Here is a 19,693-nt window from a genome sequence, read left to right as displayed (position 1 = left end):
TGGATGGAGCGAGACATGATGTCCCAGATGTGCTCAATTGGATTCAGGTCTGGGGAACGGGCGGGCCAGTCCATAGCATCAATACCTTCCTCTTGCAGGAACTGCTGACACACTCCAGCCACATGAGGTCTAGCATTGTCTTGCATTAGGAGGAACCCAGAGCCAACCACACCAGCATATGATCTCACAAGGGGCCTGAGGATCTCATCTCGGTACCTAATGGCAGTCAGGCTACCTCTGGCGAGCACATGGAGGGCTGTGCGGCGCCCCAAAGAAATGCCACCCCACACCATGACTGACCCACCGCCAAACCGGTCATGCTGGAGGATGTTGCAGCAGAACGTTCTCCACGGCGTCTCCAGACTCTGTCACGTCTGTCACGTGCTCAGTGTGAACCTGCTTTCATCTGTGAAGAGCACAGGGTGCCAGTGGCGAATTTGCCAATCTTGGTGTTCTCTGGCAAATGCCAAACATCCTGCACGGTGTTGGGCTGTAAGCACAACCCCAACCTGTGGACATCAGGCCCTCATACCACCTTCATGGAGTCTGTTTCTGACCGTTTGAGCAGACACATGCACATTTGTGGCCTGCTGGAGGTCATTTTGCAGGGCTCTGGCAGTGCTCCTCCTGCTCCTCCTTGCACAAAGGCGGAGGTAGCAGTCCTGCTGCTGGGTTGTTGCCCTCCTACGGCCTCCTCCACGTCTCCTGATGTACTGGCCTGTCTCCTGGTAGCGCCTCCATGCTCTGAACACTACGCTGACAGACACAGCAAACCTTCTTGCCACAGCTCGCATTGATGTGCCATCCTGGATGAGCTGCACTACCTGAGCCACTTGTGTGGGTTGTAGACTCCGTCTAATGCTACCACTAGAGTGAAAGCACCGCCAGCATTCAAAAGTGACCAAAACATCAGCCAGGAAGCATAGGAACTGAGAAGTGGTCTGTGGTCACCACCTGCAAAACCAGTCCTTTATTGGGGGTGTCTTGCTAATTGCCTATAATTTCCACCTGTTGTCTATTCCATTTGCACAACAGCATGTGAAATGTATTGTCAATCAGTGTTGCTTCCTAAGTGGACAGTTTGATTTCACAGAAGTGTGATTGACTTGGAGTTACATTGTGTTGTTTAAGTGTTCCCTTTATTTTTTTGAGCAGTGTATATAAAAAGGATCACCTTGACACATCCATAAATATAAGTACTTGTACTGACAACAGCTTTTGCTTCCATACTTCCACAGAAAGGGCTAGTGGTGAATCACTCAGCTTGATGCTGAGCTGTCTGAGGGGTGTGGTGGTGGTGTGTCAGCAGGGGTGGAGGATAAGGGGGAGGGGCTAGAGTCTTGGACAGGGGCTGCAGGTCTAGGGGTTGGTTCAGCGGCAGAGTCGTGGTTGAAGGACTCCATTTCAGACGGCCACTCTGGGTCTCCTTGTCATCCTCCTGGGGGTAGAGTTCTGGGTACCTCTGCATACACTCCTGCATGCCCCTGCACTGCTCCAGGCACTCCGAGCCCCTCACCTCCTCCTTGCTGTAGTGGAAACAGGAGAAGACCTCCTTGAATAATGCTCCACAGGGACCGCTGGCCATCCCTCCTAAACATGGGCAGTTCCAGTTGATCTCCCCATTGGGCAGGCTCAGAGAGAAAGAGAGAGAAAGAGAGAGAGGGAGAGAGAGCCCACAAAATGAGGTGGAAACTGAGCTGCACTTCCTAACCTCCTGCCAAATGTATGACCATATTAGAGACACATATTTCCCTCAGATTACAGAGATCAACAAAGAATTCGAAAACAAACCCAATTTTGATAAACTCCCTTATCTACTGGGTGAAAAACCACAGTGTGCCATCACAGCAGCAAGATTTGTGACCTGTTGCCACAAGAAAAGGGCAACCAGTGAAGAATAAACACCATTGTAAATACAACCCATATTTATGTTTATTTATTTTCCCATTTGTACTTTAACTATTTGCACATCGTTACAACGCTGTAAATAGACATAATATGACGTTTGAAATGTCTTTATTCTTTTGGAACTTCTGAGTGTAATGTTTACTGTTAATATTTATTGTTTATTTCACTTTTGTTTATTATCTATTTCACTTGCTTTGGCAATGTTAACATATGTTCCCCATGCCAATAAAGCCCTTAAATTGAATTGAATTGAAATTGAGAGAGAGAGAGAGAGAGAGAGAGAGAGAGAGAGAGAGAGAGAGAGAGAGAGAGAGAGAGAGAGCGAGAGAGAGAGAGAGAGAGAGAGAGAAAACGGTTAACGGACTTACACGGACTGACTTACATATATATTTCCCCCATTGCACATAATGCTGTAAAAACATCTCTACATGCATAGTTATAATGTAGTTTATTGTGTTTATAGTGTAGACTGTAGTTTTTTAGCTAATACCAGAAAGAAGTGCAAATCTATGATTTTACTGGGTATAGCAGAGGTCAGCAAGTCTGGCCAATGTTACAACAGATCAATGAAAACATGTAAGGCAGTGGGACATTAGGCTTTGTCCTCATGTCAATCTAGTAAGTAATTGAGATAATCTGGGCCTAATCTAATCTAATTGAGCTGCATTACTCCTCTCTGCCCCTCTCCACTCACCTCGTTCTTCATAGGGGTCATCAGGATCCTCCTCCACCAGCTCAGCGTTGCTCGGTGTTCATGTTCCTCCGTAGTCACAAAGATGACACGGTTCTTACCTGGTGTGGAGAGGAAAGAGGCAGAGGTCAGTGAGTTTACAGTCCCCACTGACTCAAGTGGCATGAATAGGATTGTGGACTGGAGTTTGTCAACTCTAATATGTCCAATAAAATTACTATTCATTTATACAGTGTGGTCAAAAGTTTTGAGAATGACACAAATACTAATTTTCACAAAGTCTGCTGCCTCAGTTTTGATGATGGCAATTTGCATATACTCCAGAATGTCATGAAGAGTGATCAGATGAATTGCAATTAGTTTCCATGAGTTTCCTGGAGATAATTTTGGTATGGTATAGCTGTTTCACAACTAGGTAGCTAACAAAGGAGGTTTGTGTGCAACTCAATTGGGGAGAACGGGCTCGTGGTAATGGCTGGAGCGGAATGAGTGGAATGGTATCAAATACATAAAACACATGGTCAATTGCCATTCCATTTGCTCCGTTCCAGCCATTATTATGAGCCGTCCTCCCCTCAGCAGCCTCCACTGGTAGCTAGCTCCTTCATATACACTGCTCAAAAAAATAAAGGGAACACTTAAACAACACAATGTAACTCCAAGTCAATCACACTTCTGTGAAATCAAACTGTCCACTTAGGAAGCAACACTGATGGACAATAAATGTCACATGCTGTTGTGCAAATGGAATAGACAACAGGTGGAAATTATAGGCAATTAGCAAGACACCCCCAATAAAGGACTGGTTTTGCAGGTGGTGACCACAGACCACTTCTCAGTTCCTATGCTTCCTGGCTGATGTTTTGGTCACTTTTGAATGCTAGCGGTGCTTTCACTCTAGTGGTAGCATGAGACGGAGTCTACAATCCACACAAGTGGCTCAGGTAGTGCAGCTCATCCAGGATGGCACATCAATGCGAGCTGTGGCAAGAAGGTTTGCTGTGTCTGTCAGCGTAGTGTCCAGAGCCTGGAGGCGCTACCAGGAGACAGGCCAGTACATCAGGAGATGTGGAGGAGGCCGTAGGAGGGCAACAACCCAGCAGCAGGACTGCTACCTCCGCCTTTGTGCAAGGAGGAGCAGGAGGAGCACTGCCAGAGCCCTACAAAATGACCTCCAGCAGGCCACTAATGTGCATGTGTCTGCTCAAACGGTCAGAAACAGACTCCATGAGGGTGGTATGAGGGCCCGACGTCCACAGGTGGGGGGTTGTGCTTACAGCCCAACACCGTGCAGGACGTTTGGCATTTGCCAGAGAACACCAAGATTGGCAAATTCGCCACTGGCGCCCTGTGCTCTTCACAGATGAAAGCAGGTTCTCACTGAGCACATGTGACAGACGTGACAGAGTGTGGAGACGCCGTGGAGAACATTCTGCTGCCTGCAACATCCTCCAGCATGACCGGTTTGGCGGTGGGTCAGTCATGGTGTGGGGTGGCATTTCTTTGGGGGGCCGCACAGCCCTCCATGTGCTCGCCAGAGGTAGCCTGACTGCCATTAGGTACCGAGATGAGATCCTCAGACCCCTTGTGAGACCATATGCTGGTGCGGTTGGCCCTGGGTTCCTCCTAATGCAAGACAATGCTAGACCTCATGTGGCTGGAGTGTGTCAGCAGTTCCTGCAAGAGGAAGGCATTGATGCTATGGACTGGCCCGCCCGTTCCCCAGACCTGAATCCAATTGAGCACATCTGGGACATCATGTCTCGCTCCATCCACCAACACCACGTTGCACCACAGGCTGTCCAGGAGTTGGCGGATGCTTTAGTCCAGGTCTGGGAGAAGATCCCTCAGGAGACCATTCGCCACCTCATCAGGAGCATGCCCAGGCGTTGTAGGGAGGTCATACAGGCACGTGGAGGCCACACACACTACTGAGCCTCATTTTGACTAGTTTTAAGGATATTACATCAAAGTTGGATCAGCCTGTAGTGTGGTTTTCCACTTTAATTTTGAGGGTGACTCCAAATCCAGACCTCCATGGGTTGATAAATTTGATTTCCATTGATAATTTTTGTGTGATTTTGTTGTCAGCACATTCAACTATGTAAAGAAAAAAAGTATTTAATGAGATTATTTCATTCATTCAGATCTAGGATGTGTTATTTTAGTGTTCCCTTTATTTTTTTGAGCAGTGTAGTTCTGACTACAGGGAGTACAGCGATGACCTGAAGTGACTTTTTCATGGCAGGTTAGGATAATTTATGCAGTAGGTTAGGATAATTAACGTGGCAGGTTAGGAGACTTAGGTCAAGGTTAGGAAAAGGGTTAGGGTACATGTCTTTTGCCTCAGAGTGCATCTGATGACGGCAGCACAGAGTTTCTAAACCCAGAGGCGCAACATCGCAAGATCCTTGCGAAAAAACCAAGCAGACCAGGACGGGTTTGAGAAGGCAATGAGAGAAGTGAAAAAGTATTCCTTAGTTGCACATTTTCTCGAAATCTAAAGGCACAACCTAGATTCAAGCCAATGTCTTAAGTTGTTGAACATGTTATTACTCCAACCTCGTGAAAGTGACAAACTGACACGTTTTCATTTCTGTAAAGTATACTACTTTATATCAAAGGAGTGCCTTTGATTTGACGACATGCACGTGCGCAGTTTGGCGCAAGACGACCATTAGACGAGTCCTCTCGTGCCGACGTGTTTCTGCGCATGAGCTCAGCTAGCCAACGTTGCCATGACATCGCCTACAAGTGTGATCGGCGATTTCTATTGGAGAAGCAGTTTCTGCCTATCTTGTACTGTCACAGATAGAACAATGAGCCACATATTTCACCTTTGTAATCCTCCTGAGACCCAGCCCATTGACTTATGTCCACTGTAGTGGACATTTGAGTTTCATCCCTCTTCTTGGAATCTTTTGTGCAAGTCTCTTAATTCCTGATGTACTGTACAGAGGACATCCTGGGCTTTTCAGTGATATGTCATTTGATTGGCTGGGAGGCCGGGAACCGCCTCTATCTTTCCTTTCAAAATGGACGGCATAGGAACAAGCACATTTTATGGAAAGATGAGAGGTAAGTCAAATATTGTTTGTCTATGGTTTTGTTACTATGATAATCATATATTTTCTTGTTCATGAAGGTGTTAGGAATCATATATTTAGTTCTGATAGCAACTAAATTATGTATCTTTTGAAAGATTTGCCATTTTATGAATGTCAATTATAGTGGACATCAGGACTATCTTCATGTAAATAATGACTCCACATTGTCGTAGGAAACAGAACTGAAGCAGAAAGAATTCTTTACCGAATAGTCGAGGGAGATTCAGATTTGGAGTTGTCAGATGATGAGAGAGATGAGGATAAGTTTCAACCAGTGATACAAAACGGTGATGAAGAAGAGGAAGACAATGCAGAAGGCTCAGTTGAAGGGACAGATGCAGACACAGACACAGATACAGACAGGGATGAACAGGAAACTCGTCGCCCTCTGTGGGCCAGGAGTAACATGTATGTTTGATGCAGTTCCACAATTTTAAATTCAGCTGCATTGAGTATTTAAACTGTTATTACTTATCATTTATTATTCTTTTTTCCTTCATATCAGATTTGCACCTGTGTTACCTGGGCTTCCTGTGTGTCAAGATGACCCTACAACACGTGCAGACTGGAGTCCAATTGAATACTTTTCACAGTACATGAAGATTTGGCAACATACACAAATCAAAGAGAGCTGCAAATCAAAGGAGTGTGCATGAACACCACGCCACAAGAAATAAAAATCTTCTTGGGCATTTCAGTCCACATGGCCTGCCTTGGCTATCCCAGAATTAAAATGTTTTGGGCCAACAAAACTAAAGTGCCAGTCATAAGTAGCAAAATGACTAGGGATAGATTCTTCAGGATAAGAAATTCCCTCAAGATTGTCAATGACCTGGCTGTAACAGAGGAAACAAAGAAGGCAGATATTCTTTGGAAAGTCAGGCCAATACTCGATCGTGTGCGCCAAGGCTGTCTCAGCCTTGCAAAGCCAGAAAGGGTCTGCATTGATGAGCAAATCATCCCATTCACAGGCCGTTGTCCAGTCAGGCAATATGTTCCCGGCAAGCCAAACCCTACTGGCCTAAAGGTCTTTGTCCTTGCATCCCCAAATGGTCTGATGCTTGATTTTGAAGTCTACCAAGGGAAGAATACCTTTACAGTCCAAAGGTTAGGAGTTGGAGCTGCAGCAGTTCTACGCATGGTTGAATCTGTTCCAACAGGAAGCCACATATTCTTTGACAGGTACTTCACAACCATAGATATATTGGATGCATTGCTGGCAAAGGGCCTTCCTGCAACTGGAACTATAATGAAGAACCGTGTCCCAAAGCTGTGCCAGCTGCCAGTAGACAAACAGTTGAAAAAAGAGGGGAGAGGAACATCAGTGTCAGTGGCCAGAAAGAGTCCTGAGCTGGCCATCACAAAATGGTTCGACAACAAACCAGTGCTCATGGCATCCACTGTACATGGGAAAGACCCAGAAGACATCTGTACCAGATGGTCCCAGAAAGAAAAGCACCTGGTCCAGGTTAAAAGACCAGCAGTAATTAAGCAGTATAATGATAACATGGGTGGCGTAGATCTTTGTGATCGCATGCTTAGCTTCTATCGTATGTCAAGCAGGACCAAGAAGTGGACATCGCGCGTGATCAGTCACTTCTTTGATGTTGCCATCACCAACTCCTGGATACAATACCAGTCTGACAGCAAAGCTCTGCACAGACCATCCAAGAACACACATCAGTACCTGGACTTCAAACTACTCCTAGCTGAGGAGCTGTTGGAGAGTCCGGAACTGGAAAACAGCTGTGAAGAGAGTGAGGATGAGTATGAGCCACCATCTAAAATGAGGATCCCACAACCAGAGCCATCTGTGCGCAGACTAGGAGCCATGCACATGCCTGAGATTATGGATACCAAGCATGCAGAAAGATGCAGAAATAAGGGCTGCAAGAGCAAGACGTACATGAGATGTACCAAATGCAAGATGTTCCTCTGCATTACCAAAAAGAGAAATTGCTTCCAGGACTTTCACCACTAACAAAGAAAATACTAAGAACAAAATGAAGAGTGAAGGAAAAAGCTAGATTGGATTCAGTTTGACAGAAGGAAAAAATCCAAAATAAATCTGTTACACATTAGTTATATGTTCATTGTTCAAATAACACTGAAAGGATTCAAGGGGACCAATCAAAGGATATGGACATAACAAAGTGTTAAGCTTTAATAGTAAAGCTATCCTTGCGAAATGTAAGGAAAAGGATTCAAGAATGATTAATGTGTATTGTATAATCAAAATGTCTGTATTCTTGGATAATAATCAATCTACAGCCCAAAATGTATGTATTCTTAGTTCATAAAAACTCTGTAATCTGTAAGAACTCTGTAAAAATTTGTATCTACCAAATGTGTCTCTTTTCGTACTCAAATGATCCTGTTGTCCACTACAGTGGACATGCTGTAAAATAAAAAATAAAAAATAAAATTAAAATGTGGAAATTGTAGGATGCTTTTTTAAACCCTAAACAGTTATTGAATCACAAAAAATATGATTAGGAAAAACAATATTTTCCTTGGTTCTCAGGAATATAAATGCGAAGAATCCGGTTGGCGTTTCCACTCAATATCAAATATGGTGATGAGAGGAAGCCAGTGGCCGGCAGTGGAAGAAGATGGAGCTAAATGGATTTTGGCCGATATTCCGTACATTTTCTCATCGATTAAACATTTGATCTCAATACAGTTTTCTGTTTCCAAAACTAGAATCTGTTACGAACAGAGTGGACTAAGTTTCGTAGACTTTACCTTTTGCCAAAGTTGTACAAATTGCGTTCTTTAGGAGTGCAAGGGCAAATTGAAGGGCAAATTGAATTAGTGCACACGCGCACTTCACTGAGTAGGCGTTCCCTAACGGAAATATGCAACTATATGCAAGAACGCGCCAATAACGTCTCGTTAGCTCGTGCTTGGCTCTGCCTGCTCTTGTCTGCCCACAATGATTAATTTGCTCCCATTGGAAACGACAGGCCGTGGTCTATCTTGGGTTAGTTATAAGCATCTTTGACGGCAGGACATTACATTTACATTTTAGTCATTTAGCAGACGCTCTTATCCAGAGCGACTTACAGTTAGTGAGTGCATACATTATTTTATTTTTTAATACTGTCCCCCCGTGGGAATCGAATCCACAACCCTGGCGTTGCAAATTGCCATGCTCTACCAACTGAGCTACATCCCTGCCGGCCATTCCCTCCCCTACCCTGAGTACGAAGGACCCCTTTTAGCTGCCCCTCTTAGTTCCTGATGTAATTCATAGTGAACTGTCACACTGATTGAGAAGGGGGTAGCTGCATCCCAATATGGCGACCAGAGAATGAAATGAAATGAAATCTAATTTTATTGCTCACATACACATTTAGCAGATGTTATTGCGGGTGTAGCGAAATGCTTGTGTTCCTAGCTTCAACAGTGCAGTAGTATCTAACAATTCACAACAATACACAGAAATCTAAAAGTTAAAGAATGGAATTAAGAAATCTATAAATATTAGGAGGAGCAATGTTGGAGTGACTAAAATACATAAGAATACATTATATACATATGAAATGAGTAAAACAGTATGTAAACATTAAAGTGACTAGTGTTCCATTATTAAAGTGACCAGTGATTCCATGTCAATGTACATAGGGCAGCAGCCTCTAAGGTGCAGGATTGAGTAACAAGGTGGTAGCCGGCTAATGATGGTCCCAGCTTTGATGCACCTGTACTGACCTCGCCTTCTGGATGATAGCGGGGTGAACAGGCCGTGGCTCAAGTGGTTGATGTCCTTGATTATCTTTTTGGCCTTCCTGTGACATCGGGTGCTGTAGGTGTCCTGGAGGGCAGGCAGTGTGCCCCTGGCGATGCGTTGGGGAGACCGGACCACCCTCTGGAGAGCCCTGCGGTTGCGGGCGGTGCAGTTGCCGTACCAGGCGGTGATACAGACCGACAGGATGCTCTCAATTGTGCATCTGTAAAAGTTTGTGAGGGTCTTAGGGGCCAAGCCGAATTTCTTCAGCCTCCTGAGGTTGACGAGGCGCTGTTGCGCCTTCTTCACCACACTGTCTGTGTGTGTGGACCATTTCAGATTGTCATTGATGTATACACCGAGGAACTTGAAGCTTTTCACCTTCTCCACTGCAGTCCCGTCGATGTGGATAGGGGTGGGCTCCTTCTGCTGTCTCCTGAAGTCCACGATCAGCTCCTTCGGTTTATTGACGTTGAGGGAGAGGTTATTTTCCTGGCACCACTCCGCCAGGGCCCTCACCTCCTCCCTGTAGGCTATCTCGTCATTGTTGGTAATCAGGCCAACTACTGTTGTGTCGTCTTGATGATTGAGTTGGAGGCGTGCGTGGCCACGCAGTCATGGGTGAACAGGGAGTACAGGAGGGGGCTGAGCACACACCCTTGTGGGGCCCCTGTGTTGAGGATCAGCGTAGTGGAGGTGTTGTTTCCTACCTTCACCACCTGGGGTTGGCCCGTCAGGAAGTCCAGGACCCAGTTGCACAGAGCGGGGTTCAGACCCAGGGCCCCGAGCTTAATGATGGGCTTGGAGGGTACTATGGTGTTGAAAGCTGAGCTATAGTCAATGAACAGCATTCTTAGATAGGTTTTCCTCTTGTCCAGATGGGATAGGGCAGTGTGCAGTGCAATGGCGATTGCATTGTCTGTGGATTTAGTATGGGGCGGGTAGGTATGTCGAAAGGAATGTAGTGGGCGTGTGGAAAGGAGTGGGCGTGTGGAAAGGAGTGGGTGTGTCGAAAGGCGTTAAGACGGTTTTGATTGAGCTGTTTTTTTTCTTCCGTATCTTACCGTGCAACTACCGTACATTGAGCTACCGTACCGCTGTGTCCCGATGTTGCTGTTCATGCCCTCCCCATTGAGTAGTAGACGCAAAATGGTCGAGTGGCAACAAATCTGCTCAATTGGCTAATTCAATTTCCATACACCCACTCGCCCATACTCCGGTCGCCACACATACTTGCACTGATACAGTAAGAGGTCACGAGTAATAATCTTGACTGGAGTAGCTAGACACATAAAAGCAAGTTGGTGTACACTTACAGATATTGGAAAGCTTTTTTTATCATATGACACAAAAATACTTTGCTTGAAGTGTGTGATGAATTTATCCAGACAATAATTAAAGTTATCAGTAGTCTTCACCCAAAGAAAAAACTAACCTTTCCCCAAAATGAGTTTTTATTGAGAATGATCTTTTTTATTCTCAGAATACATTTGTTCGGAACAGCATTTTTACATATTCTAAAAAACTGTTATTTTACACTGTAGATTAATTCAATGCATGGTATATATATATACAGAAAACCAAAATTCACGATGTGTGAAAGTGTTTAATACAGTCCTGCTCAAAGCAGACAATGAAAAAAAAAATATATCTTTCCTCACCCAACAAAATGGGCAACAGGTATGAACGTGGCATACAAGTACGATTACATCTCCCTAAATGTACGCCACTTCCCTTCAGCCCAGTTTCAACAGAGAGGACCTCCTGCTATGAGTGGTTAACTTGATAACTCTTCCAATGCACACTTTCACAAAAATAAAAAGCAAACATTTGACAAATCTGCACCACATTCTAAGAGCCCTACGCTCAACTTCCTGACCCTACAGTATATTGGAACACGGCTTTAAACAGTCACGTCTGGCGGACAAACATGGTTATATTCTGAAAAATTCTGAGAGTCTTGACCAAACCTTTCCTTGCTACTCAATTAGTGAAATGAGTGGCCATTAAGTCAAAACCTGATGGCCACTCAAAAGATTGTACCAAAGAGCCCAGTTGTAAAGGTATACTGTACACTCATGCCTATATCCTCCAGGTAATCGAGGTGATGGAATTTAAGCAGAAAACCAAAGCGTTCCTATGTATACTGTGTTGGGTTGTATGAAATAAGTCCAGTAAGAGAGGGACTGCCCTCATCCCAGTGCAGTATACATGCTTGCATACCACAGAGCTGTTGTCTCAGTCTGAAAAGGGCCATCTGTTGATCTGTGTGTTGTGAGTGTCAGGATGTAGTCAGTCCCACCACTTCACTACACAAACCATTCTGTTTGGGCTGAACCTCCTATAGGCCATGTCATGGGGAGATGCCAGAAAGCATCCGGAAAATGACACAGGAGAGAACAGATTCATTGTGCAGATTTAAAAAATCTAAATGGACATAAAATAATGTGAATAATAAGAGGTTGGTAGGACTTGGTCTGATCTGGGGCATGTCCATGTGCATTAAGAGGGTGGTTACATAGCAGGTATTGTAGCCAGGTGTCTGTCTAGAAGAGCAGGGCTCCCATGCTGCCCACTTCACTCTGCTCCTTGACAAAGATCTCAAAGTACTGGTAGATGATGGTGACGGCCAGCAGGATACCTGTGCCCGAGCCGATAGCACCCAGGAAGTCCGCCATGACAGAAAGGCCACCGATACAGAGACCACCAAAGGCCGCCGCTGTGGGGATGTACCTGGAACACACAGAGGCAAGATTTCAGCTTGATACAGAAGGCAAACTCAAGTAGTAGTGCACCAATCATTACCTGAATAAAGTTTATTTGGAAAAGTGTCATCAAACCCTGTTAAAGCTACGATGACAAGGATTGTTATGGCTAAAGGTTAGAGTGATGGCTAAGATTGTTTACCTGTTGAGTTCATGAACCATGGAGGTCTCTCTGTGTCCCCTCATCACCATCTGCTGCTCCTTTAGCTGCTTAGCCACCTGGGAGAGCAAACACACACTCATGGTTTACATTACACATATACAGTTCCTCTGAAACCTGCTACTCTCAAAAGCCATAGAAATGTTTAGTTAAGGAGATTTCTACATCAAAATTATAAATGTATAATTACATAGTTTAACAAATGTACAGCACATGTGGTAGAAGGACTTACATCTTTGGCAGAGGAGCCAGACACCTCGATCCAGGTCTTGGAGAAAAATGCACAGGAGCCCAGCATGAAGCAGATGTAGATGGCAGCGTGGATGGGGTCATCTAGGACCGAACCAAACGACTCCGGGGGAGAGAAGTAGTAACAGAGCCCACCCACTGGGTAGGCACGAGCTGGACCGCCTGACGATGTGTCCTACAAAACACACAAGTCTGGTCAGCTCATACATTATGTGTTGCTGGATATGTTCAAATCGAATCAAATTTGATTGGTCGTGTAGACATATTTTGCAGATGTTATCACGGGTGTATGTTCCTAGCTCCAACAATGCAGTAATACCTAACAATACACGCAAATCCCAAAAATAATGTCAGAGTAATGTCAGAGTCCGGAATATAAATATATACTGTATGTATATGATGGTGTGTATAGACATTATGGACAGTATATCAATATAAAAAGTTGTGTAAAGCAGTAGTTATATAGGATGAGCCTTGACTAGAATACATTATATACATATGAAGTGGGTAAAACAGTATTTAAACATTATTAAAGTGACCAGTGGTCAATGACTATGTAGATAGGGCAGCAGTCTAAGGTGCAGGGTTGAATACTGGGTGGTAGCCGGCTAGTAACAGTGACTTAAGTTCAGGGCAGGGTATGTGCTGATGTTAATGTGACAAACCTGCCAAATGTAGTTAACTTGAGTTTAGAGTTCAGACATGGTAGTTCAGGGAAATTGTTTAAAATGGTGTGTACTTACAGACCAGGTACCCAGCAGGTTAACCAGGAAGTTGCCACTGAAGCGAGTGGAGAGCATCTGAGAGATGACGTACAGGTTGGACACGAGGGCAGACTGGAGGATGATGGGAATGTTGGAGGTGTAGAAGAGCTTGATGGGATAAGTGTTGTACTGGCCACGGTAACGGGCAGACTTGATGGGCAGGTCCACCCTGAAGCCCTATAGAGAGACGGGAGGAAGAGACAGACGTGAGAGAGGGTAGAACATACCCATATTATAAATATATAAAGTCTAATTGGTCATTACTAAAAAGGTAAAGAAAGAAATTACTGCATTGTTGTTTTTCAGGGGACCAATTCTCTGACAATAACAAAATGTGTTCAACTCCTTTAACAGGTTTTAAAGAAGACAGTAACTAACCTGGAAGTATATGACTACACCAAAGACGAAGACGGTAGCGAGGAGGTTCAAAAGATTGGGCAGGTTCTGGCGGTAGAAGGCCTCTCTCAGGGCGCGCACCTTGTCTGTCCGTGTGGCCAGCAGATGGAAGAGGGCAATGATGGCTCCTTCAAACTCTGTGCCTAAACACAAGAGACTCAAACATCAGCCTCACATCTAGAGACCACCTGACCTAACCTTGACCCCTGGGGTTTTCAAGGCCAAGACGATCTATAGGAGCCATCTATAGGATTACCACTTGCATATAACCAGGTATGTTTATCTCTGATAGTGGAAATTAGTAAGTCTGTCCTAAATGTACAGCCAGACAGGGCACATCAGTTTCAGTGCCCCAGTTTAGCCCCTGTGAGTCCTGCTGTCCTTCTCCCACAGCCATATGGACTGGTGTCTTACCTCTGCCAGTGTTGACAGTCGTGGGGCTGAAGGCCTTCCAGACAATGGTCTCACAGATGTTGGTGGCGATGAACAGGGAGATACCAGAGCCCAGACCATAACCCTTCTGCAGCAGCTCATCCAGCAGCAGCACGATCAGACCTGCCACAAACAGCTGGAGGGGGAAAACAGGTGGGTTAGAGACACAGAGACAAACCACTCACACTGGAGCCCTGTTTGACTTCCTTTAAAAATACCCTTTATTCATACATTCATTGAAGTAAATCGGAGAGGAATGGATTGGTAAAAAATTAGGATGTGAACCTCGCTTTAAATTATCCAATCACTTACAGATTCATATATATAACCTCTGAAAAGGTAGCAAGAAAGGAGTGTTTTGGAGGGGGGGGGCTCACCTGGATGATGATGAGCAGACAGATCCCAGCGCCCATATCGGAGGGATCTCCATACATTCCAGTCATCACATACACAATGGCCTGACCAATGGTGATGATCATACCAAACACTGTAGGAGATAGCAAGGGGTTAGAAATTATATGGCCTCATTCACACTAATGCTTAAACTTGACAGAATTAAGTCAAACTAAGATCAAGAAGTGGGGCTTGTGGTCTTACATTTCTGTGCTCCGTTGAAGAGGGCCCTGTCTTTGGGGGTGTCTCCCACCTCAATGATCTTAGCCCCGGCCAGGAGCTGCATGATTAGGCCAGAGGTGACTATGGGAGAGATACCCAGCTCCATCAGGGTACCTGGATGGACAGGAGAGACCCAGGGGATGTTAACAGGAGAGCAGAGGTATACAGATGTTCAGCCATTCAATCGGAAATAATACCAATCACCCATTTAAGTCAGAGATAAAGTTATCACTCCTATTGATTAACTCAGCATTCACTCAACACTTTATCAATTCACACACTCAGTTACTAATTGACTCATTCATTGCCATGTCCCTTGATTGATTTATGAGTTCACAGAGCCATTCATTTATTCACTTGTCTCTACATTGCAAAAGTGACAACCCACCTCTGTTGGAGGCCAGAATGACTCTCATCCAGTAGAAGGGATCTGCAGAGTCTGAGGACATGATGCCAAACAGGGGAATCTGGAAGATAGAGGTGACAGACATTCAGGTGTGAAAGTATTTATTATACCAGTTTCAAATGCTAGAAAAGAGAGTGTTGTGTGAACAAAATGGCAGATATTTACCTGGCAGCACACGAGGAAAATGAAGAGAGTGATGGCTGTCCATAGTACCTTCTCTCTGAACTGGATCTGTTGAACACAGCAATTACAGTGAGACATGGAAGCAGGAACAGAGGTTTATAAAGTTGAAAGTAAAACATACTTGTCTTCATAAAGTAAATACTGTACCTTTCTTTCAGGTTTCTGGATTTCAGGTAAGACGGCGCAGAATGGCTTTATTACCTCCAGGAATTTGACTGAAAAACAGGCAAAAGGAGGGATGTTATTCAATAGACTCGCCATAATAAACATCAATCAAGGCCAGTGAATGACATAACTATTTATAGGTGGACGTGGCATAACGGTACATTCATAGCGGATTGGATCTTTGGCTATAAACTAAGCGAATTCACTATGAAAACAGATCTTACTATACACAATTGTTAATCCAATTTAAAACATTTTCATACTAGCAAATGTGTTTCAGTAAACATTTACTGCTTATGATACGAGATATTTAAACCTGTGTGTCAAACACTGGCTGTTAGCTATGCGTCGTCATCACTAGTCTGGATGTGCCTGTATGCATCCAATATATAGCTAGCTATATTAGCTAGATAAGTACTGCATTCTAGCTAACTTGTAAAGTTATCAAGCTCCGAGATATCAATTACCATGTAACACTGGTTGATATGATATAGTTATCTATGTAACGTTAGCTGACTGTACATAATAAAAAGTAGTTAACACATCTGTACAGCTAACGTTAGCAAGCTTGCTAGCTAACTAGCAAGTTAGCAAGTTACACTGACAGCTAACGCGCTAGCTAGCTAGCTAGCTCGCACCTTTAAACGTCATATTCTTGACAACTGACAAAACTAGCCATTTTATTGCCGACATTGCTGTTAAAGACAGGAGTTAAACATATGCTTGAAACAAAGAGCACTTGTCGTCCAGCTAGCTAAAAGTTAGCTAGTTAGCTGTAGCTTCAATGAAAATGGCCTTCAGAGATCCAATCATTTAAAAATTACATCGCTTGCATCTCATTAATCAAAAGTTCCCTGATTATGTGAAATCGTCCTTTACTTTAGCTAGCTACTTTATTCTGGGGGATACTCACTGCCCATGATGATTTCCCAAGCGTTACGATCTTTGAGTGTGTGGTCCTTATGTGTCAATAGGTCTCTCCAGTTTTCGTTCTGACTACCGGCGAAAAAACTCTACTACAGCTGAGTAAGAAAGCGCTTTAGAGACACGTCAACACTACACAAGCGCTTCAACAGAGACGGAAGAGGAAGCGAGACACACACTCGCTGTTTTTCCCTGGTTCAATGAACTAAATATACCTGACCCAGTTACTATAGGCCCTTTTCACGATGACGTCATCTAACTTCCGCCTTTCCGCGTAGCAGGTTAACTTCACTTCCGTTCGCCCGTAACCTGAGACTTCTCAACGAAAATACAACTGTTGACCACTAACTAGCAAGCTAGCTACTTGAAGAAATTCCAAAAGGTACGTTTAAGTTAAATTAGTAAAGTTAAGAGTAATAATGTTTACGTATATGCAATGGTTTGTAACTTGCTAACGTTATTGTTAATTCATAATTGTTCACTGCCTTAGTTACTTAAAAGTGGGCTAACGTTAGCTAACAACAACTTAGTACCAGATACCGATAACGTTAAAGGTAGCGTTACATTGCTGCCTGGCTGTAATGTAACAAGTTTACTTAGCTAGCTATCTAACCCTTTGTTAGGCAGTTAGTTTATTCATGAATGTATAGTAACTCACCTATTCAAATACTGTTGTGCATGATAGCTAGATAAATATTGATTCCTGGTCAAAGCTGAATGTTAATTTAGCTGTTTCTTTTCTCTCGGTGTCTGTATCGCAACAGTATCCCATCCAACACCGAAGCATGGCACAATCTTCGAGAAGATGCTATTGCAGTGTACCATTTTGTTCAAACAACAAACAGAAATTCCCGTATCTGAGTTTTCACGATTTCCCTGTTGATGGAGAAATACGTGCCCGTTGGGTGAGGGCGATCAGGAGAGATGAGGGACCAAGTTTTAAGATTCTTCGTGGGAGCACCTTTGTTTGCAGTCAGCACTTTCCCCCTGAGGATAGATACACATCGGCCAGTGGACGGATCCGTATTAAACAGGGATCAGTGCCGTCTAGATTCCACTGGAATGATTGGGGTAAGGATAGGTAGACAGCGTTAAACGTAATACTACTGTAATCCAATAATATATTACTTGTACAAAATGTTTAATAATTTAATCCTGATGCAATATAGCTGCTACATTTTGTCATTTTAGGGACTGAAAAGTGATTACCAAAATGTATCATGACAAGCATATGGTTAATTTCACACATATAGGAGGCGGCTCACAAGCTCGGGAGTCAGTTTACCAGCGAGCAAGAAAGCGTCTTGGTGTTGCTGTCCTGGATGATTCTGATCATGAGATGCCTGACAGCACAGAGGGTGCTTTGCCTGCAGTGACAAACGATCACGACTATGCCTGCCGTCCTTCTCCTGGTTAGTATTACAAATAAGAGTAACCATGTATCTGTTTGGCAAAAAAAGTAAAAGTATATGGCAGTTAAGTAAAAAATACTATTTTATACTACGATTTGGAGTAACTGGTCTCTCTGTGAAAAGACTTGGCGTTTTAAACCTCATCCATCTTAGAAGCTTCTTCAGTTTTATTTATTGAAAATGGGATGGGATAGATGAGTAATAACTAACCTACCAACATGTATGCTTTTTCTTCCCCTTAAGGTAAACTGGACAGTGCTACTCAAAGAATTCGAGAGTTGGAGCTGCAAGTGTTGTCCCTAGAAATTGAGATCCAGCACCTGACAGTTAAGAAGCAGCATCCACTCCTTTTAATTTTTGTGTCACAGATGAGGACTATCGCTACTACACACGATTCAGCTCAAAGGAGGTCTTCACCGTGTTTTGGGATTCTGTTTATCCCTCTGCTTCACGGCTTGTATACTGGTCTAAGGCACAGCAAAACGGCACATGTGACACCTAGCCCTCACCGAAAACTTCCACTTATTGATGAACTATTTATGTTTCTGTGTCGTGTTGCAGCTGGGCTTCAGGAGAAAACCTTGTCTACCATCTTTGAGGTCAGCCTGTCCACAGTTAGCCGCATCATTTTAACATGGACTAGCTACCTTTACCAGGTTCTTGGCTCACTGCCGGTGTGGATGACAAGAGAGCAGGTGCAGGCCACAATGCCTGATAAGTTCAAGCTCTACTGCCCTCAGGTGAGAGTTATAGTAGACTGCACCGAGATCCGCTGTGAAACACCATCCTCCCTCTCACTACAGTCAGAAACCTTTTCGAGCTACAAAAATCACACCACCTTTAAAGGGCTGATTGGTGTAGCTCCATGTGGTGTTATCACATTTGTATCAAAGCTCTACACAGGCTCCATCTCCGACATGGAAATAACACGGAAATGTCAGATCTTGCATTTACTTCAGCCCGGAGATGAATTAATGGCGGACAAGGGTTTCCTGATCGAGAGGATGTTGTCAGAAGTGGGGGGCAACACTCGTCATCCCTCCACTGAAAAAATCTCCTCAGCTCAGCAGGGAGGACACTCTTAAGACCCAGGCCATCGCCCGGCTGAGGATTTTAGTCGAGAGGGCCATACGGAGGGTGAAGGAGTACCATATCTGGGATGGGCTTGTTCCTCTTTCCACAGTGGGTTCAGTGAATCAGCTGTGGGCCATCTGCTGCCTCATGTCGAACTATCAGGGACCTCTTGACATTAAAGGAGACAAACCAGTCTGATGTTTTTGTCAACTGGAAGTTGTATATTTCCTGAGTAAGCTAGATGGGCTGTAAATAGAAGTACTTTTATATTACTGTATTGTATGTACAAAAAAATGTAAATATGAATTAACTTTGTTGGTAATTTAATTGATCTAATGTTATACTGTATGTTTTTGTTAAGGGTAATAACTTTTTCATAGCTATTAATGAACCTAATGTGATATATTGTAAAAATATCCAACTATTAACCATGTTATGTGCTTATGTGTCATGGCACTGATGGAACTATTAAATATATGTTTGCAAGCAACTGCTTCCAATCCTTTTTGATTTTGGTAAGAGCATTTACAACATCGCAATCCTTTTCAAAATTTGTATTTCAATACATAGATATACAGTATATAACACAATGAAGTTCATTTGCAGTTAAAGAAAAACATGTCGACATTTACATCACAATCCTTTTCAAAATGTGTGTTTCAGTACATAGGAGATATACAGTATATGACAAGTTAATTTGCAGTTAAAGAAAAAA

At 43.8% G+C, this 19,693-nt stretch overlaps 1 protein-coding gene and 1 pseudogene across 1 annotated transcript; both read right to left on the bottom strand.

The window, feature by feature from the left end:
* Window positions 1–1,255: 1,255 nt before the first annotated feature.
* LOC121578772 lies at window positions 1,256–5,314 on the bottom strand (annotated as a pseudogene).
* Window positions 5,315–10,880: 5,566 nt separating this feature from the next.
* LOC121577590 (protein transport protein Sec61 subunit alpha-like) lies at window positions 10,881–16,721 on the bottom strand. The gene is made up of 12 exons (XM_041891320.1): window positions 16,482–16,721; window positions 15,551–15,618; window positions 15,386–15,451; window positions 15,203–15,281; window positions 14,797–14,928; window positions 14,577–14,686; window positions 14,182–14,335; window positions 13,750–13,910; window positions 13,351–13,548; window positions 12,591–12,782; window positions 12,341–12,417; window positions 10,881–12,166 (listed from the first exon to the last, which is right to left on the bottom strand). Exons 1-12 carry the CDS (start codon window positions 16,486–16,488, stop codon window positions 11,980–11,982), a joined length of 1,431 nt encoding a protein of 476 aa, XP_041747254.1. The 5' UTR covers window positions 16,489–16,721; the 3' UTR covers window positions 10,881–11,979.
* Between the last annotated feature and the right edge of the window lie 2,972 nt (window positions 16,722–19,693).

Source organism: Coregonus clupeaformis, chromosome 12 (genome assembly GCF_020615455.1).
Source record: "Coregonus clupeaformis isolate EN_2021a chromosome 12, ASM2061545v1, whole genome shotgun sequence".
NCBI classification, from domain to species: domain Eukaryota; kingdom Metazoa; phylum Chordata; class Actinopteri; order Salmoniformes; family Salmonidae; genus Coregonus; species Coregonus clupeaformis.
Note: the sequence above shows the minus strand (reverse complement) of the source record. Positions and strands in the feature narration are given on the sequence as shown.

What these genes read in the sequence shown, in the direction of transcription:
- LOC121577590 (XM_041891320.1), bottom strand. An exon ending in ACCTGCTGGGTACCTGGTCT is followed by an intron (nt 12,783 to 13,350) that starts GTAAGTACACAC and finishes TGTGTTTTGTAG; the next exon opens with GACACATCGTCAGGCGGTCC. An exon ending in CTGGCTCCTCTGCCAAAGAT is followed by an intron (nt 12,418 to 12,590) that starts GTAAGTCCTTCT and finishes TTGCTCTCCCAG; the next exon opens with GTGGCTAAGCAGCTAAAGGA.